The sequence below is a fragment of the Apteryx rowi genome, unplaced genomic scaffold (assembly GCF_003343035.1).
Source record: "Apteryx rowi isolate R43461 unplaced genomic scaffold, aptRow1 scaffold_771, whole genome shotgun sequence".
In the NCBI taxonomy this organism is placed as follows: domain Eukaryota; kingdom Metazoa; phylum Chordata; class Aves; order Apterygiformes; family Apterygidae; genus Apteryx; species Apteryx rowi.
This window is the reverse complement of record NW_020451062.1, coordinates 217,020-220,696: the sequence shown is the minus strand read 5'-3', so window position 1 is coordinate 220,696 and position 3,677 is coordinate 217,020. Positions and strand designations below refer to the sequence as shown.

The window sequence follows — 3,677 nt, the reverse complement described above, 5'->3', positions numbered from 1 at the left end:
CTCCTCCCCCCCGCTCCCCGAGCTGCACCAAACAGCGCTCAGGTTTCTGCTGATACTGCAGCGTCAAGAAATGGCTCGAGTTTGCTCCTCGCTCTTATGCATGCAGCAACCTCCTCGCTTTTGCCACACGCGTCCAGCTTCTGCCTCTTGCTGCTGCTGCTGCTGCTGCTACCGGGACGAGCCAAGATCCACTCCAGGAATGCGGCTGCGGAGTTGCAGCGCTCTGACATCTCCCCAGCTACTGCTGCCCATCTCCCGACTCCTTCTCCAGCTACATTAAGGGCAGAGACCAGGAGAACCAGCAGCTCTCTAGGGCTCCTTGATTTGATTTATTAACTCAAGCGTTTTGAAAAACATACTTCGCACTTTCTCTCTCCCCACCCCCCAACCCCCAATCCTCTATTGCGATTCTCGGCAGAAACTAAACCCACTCGCCCTTGGTGCAGCCTAAGCCAGTGTATGAATATTTCAGTGTCTCACAGGCAGCCCTGTAAAGCGATCACTGTATTATTAAGAGGGGCGCAAGAGGAGGAGGAAGAGGGCTGAGTTTGCTGCTGCGGTTTTTGTTTTGTTTTGTTTATTTGGATGCTGCTGCAAGACGACTTGACGCATTCCAGCACTGGCTTCTACTCCTAACCACTGCATTTCCCTCGGATCAGGTAAGGAAAAGCCCCTTTTCCCACACTGTTGGACTCATTATTTTGGACTCACTATTTTTTTCCCTATCGATCTCCCTCCTCTCGTCTCTCTCTCATTTGTGTTTAGCTGCTGTGAAGCAAAGGGGAGATGCTCCACTCCCCATCCCTTAACCCCCCCCCACTGGTGTGATGAAGTTATCAGTGCTCAGCTAAGTCTCCACAGCCTGTGAAGTGGGGAGTGTGATGGGCAGGAAACTTACGGGAGGAGCTGACCCCGTGAGTTCCCTGGAAAGTCCTCCGGAGGAGCTCAGGGCAGGGCAGGGCTGGGGGTCTGGATTGGCCCCTTCCTGCCCTGGCGGTCCTGGCACCCATCTGGGGCTGTGTGGGAGTGTGTAGGGCTTCGCATGTGCTGCTTGTAGTGGGCAGAGCGGGATGTTTCTTGCTGGTGTGAAAGCCAATCCATTGAGCCTGAGAGTGTGTGTGTGATGGGGCTTGGGGGCTGGTTTATTATATTTCTCACCTCCCTGGTAACCTCCATCCTGCAAGTGAGCTTTATGCCTTCAAAAGCAGAGTATCTCCATCTCTTCTTCCCCAGCGCGCAAGAGGAGAGGACCGGGGCGGGGGGGGGAGGGGGGAGGGAGACAAGTGATGGAAATTTGCTGAGTTGGTATTGCAAGCACTCACCTCCCAGCTGCCCTGTGATTTATTTATTTATTTATTTGTGTGTGTGTGTGTGTGTGTGTGTGTGTGTGGTAACTCTGTGACAGCAGCCGCAGCGATGGTCAAGTTGGAGAGAAAAGCGGCCGGATCGAGTTAAACGCAAAAGGAGACAGCCGGGGAGGGTACCCCAGCCTGGGGTGTGAGCCCCATACACCTCCAGCGTCCTGGCCTGGGGGGACGGGACACCTCACCTTACCTCCCCTCTCCCTCCTTCCCCCAAGGTACTTGTTCCCTCCCCTCTCCGCCTGCCCTTCATCCCTGATGCCTTTTCCCTCATCCCACCTCTCCTTTCCCTGTTTGGGTATTTCCATCTTTTAGGCTCCTCTTCCATCCCGTCCTCTAGCTTCATCCCAACTCATCATTCCTACTTGCAGACCCTAAACCTCCCCTCATCCACGCCCCCCACCATCCTCTGCACTGCCCTGAAGATCTCTGTTCCCCTCCATCCTCCTGCCCACTCTCAAGCTCCTCTCCCTCCCTTGTCCTCCCTGCCCCTGGGTCTCCCATCCTGTGTGCCACAATGACCGTGATGGCTGGAGAGAACATTGATGAGACTTCTGCACTACCTGGCCATCCCCAGGATAGCTACCAGCCTGCTGTCCATGATGACCATGAGTGCTGTGAGCGCGTAGTGATAAACATTGCTGGACTGCGCTTTGAGACTCAGCTGAAGACCTTAGCCCAGTTCCCCAATACACTGCTGGGCAACCCCAAGAAGCGCATGCGGTACTTTGACCCCTTGCGCAACGAGTACTTCTTTGACCGGAATCGGCCCAGCTTTGATGCCATCCTCTACTACTACCAGTCTGGGGGGCGGCTTCGCCGGCCAGTCAATGTGCCCCTAGACATGTTCTCTGAGGAAATCAAGTTTTATGAGCTGGGTGAGGAGGCCATGGAGAAGTTCCGGGAAGATGAAGGGTTCATCAAAGATGAGGAGAGACCCTTACCTGAGAAAGAATACCAGCGCCAAGTATGGCTCCTCTTTGAGTACCCAGAGAGCTCTGGGCCTGCGAGGGTCATTGCAATAGTCTCTGTTATGGTGATCCTCATCTCCATCGTGATCTTCTGCCTAGAGACGTTACCTGAGTTGAAGGAGGACAAGGAGTATACTGTGCAGCGCACTGACAACACTACCCAAGTCTACAAATCCAATATCTTCACTGATCCCTTCTTTGTTGTGGAGACCCTGTGTATCATCTGGTTCTCCTTTGAGCTGGTAGTGCGCTTCTTTGCCTGCCCCAGCAAGACTGACTTCTTCAAAAATATCATGAACTTCATCGACATTGTGGCCATCATCCCCTACTTCATCACCCTGGGCACTGAGATGGCAGAGAGGGAGGGGACTCAGAAAGGGGAGCAGGCCACCTCCTTGGCCATCCTGAGAGTCATCAGACTGGTAAGAGTCTTTCGAATCTTCAAACTCTCCAGGCACTCTAAGGGCCTTCAGATTTTGGGACAGACCCTCAAAGCAAGCATGAGAGAGTTAGGTTTACTAATCTTCTTTCTCTTCATTGGGGTGATCTTATTCTCTAGTGCGGTATATTTTGCTGAGGCTGAAGAACCTGAGTCTCATTTCACAAGTATCCCTGATGCTTTCTGGTGGGCGGTGGTATCCATGACCACTGTGGGCTATGGTGACATGTACCCTGTGACAATTGGAGGCAAAATCGTAGGCTCCTTGTGTGCCATCGCTGGTGTGCTGACAATTGCCCTGCCTGTACCTGTCATCGTGTCCAACTTCAACTACTTCTACCACCGAGAAACAGAAGGGGAAGAACAGGCTCAGTTACTTCACGTTAGCTCCCCTAATTTAGCATCTGACAGTGATCTCAGTCGCCGCAGCTCCTCCACAATCAGCAAATCTGAGTACATGGAAATCGAAGAGGATATGAATAATAGCATAGACAATTTTAGAGAGGCTAATCTCAGAACTGGCAACTGCACTGTAGCCAACCAAAACTGCGTTAATAAAAGCAAGCTGCTGACTGATGTATAAACAAAAAAACAAAATCCCCACTCACAGTTTGAAGACTTTAAGTGACATAGTCACACTTTGTAGATGCTTTACTGATAGTCTTTGAATGCTTTATTTACCTCGTAAATGCATTGTTGCATTGCGAATTTTTGCTCAGTGATAAAGAAGCTTCCAGGATCCATGAAAAATAAGATTTTGTTTATTAAAAAAGAACATTTTCCACCTGATAAATGATAATCATTTGAACTAGTTTAGTTTTAAACCTTATGATGCTAGACCTAAACTTTTCCTCTCTCTTTTTTTTGATTAAGTTAACTTTAAACTTAGTAAGACAGTTTTTAAAG

At 50.6% G+C, this 3,677-nt stretch overlaps 1 protein-coding gene across 1 annotated transcript; it reads left to right on the top strand.

Moving 5' to 3' along the window:
* Nucleotides 1–1,878: 1,878 nt before the first annotated feature.
* LOC112976847 (potassium voltage-gated channel subfamily A member 1) lies at nt 1,879–3,354 on the top strand. The gene has a single exon (XM_026088550.1). The coding sequence runs from the start codon at nt 1,879–1,881 to the stop codon at nt 3,352–3,354; it is 1,476 nt and encodes a 491-aa protein (XP_025944335.1).
* The last annotated feature ends 323 nt before the right edge of the window (nt 3,355–3,677 follow it).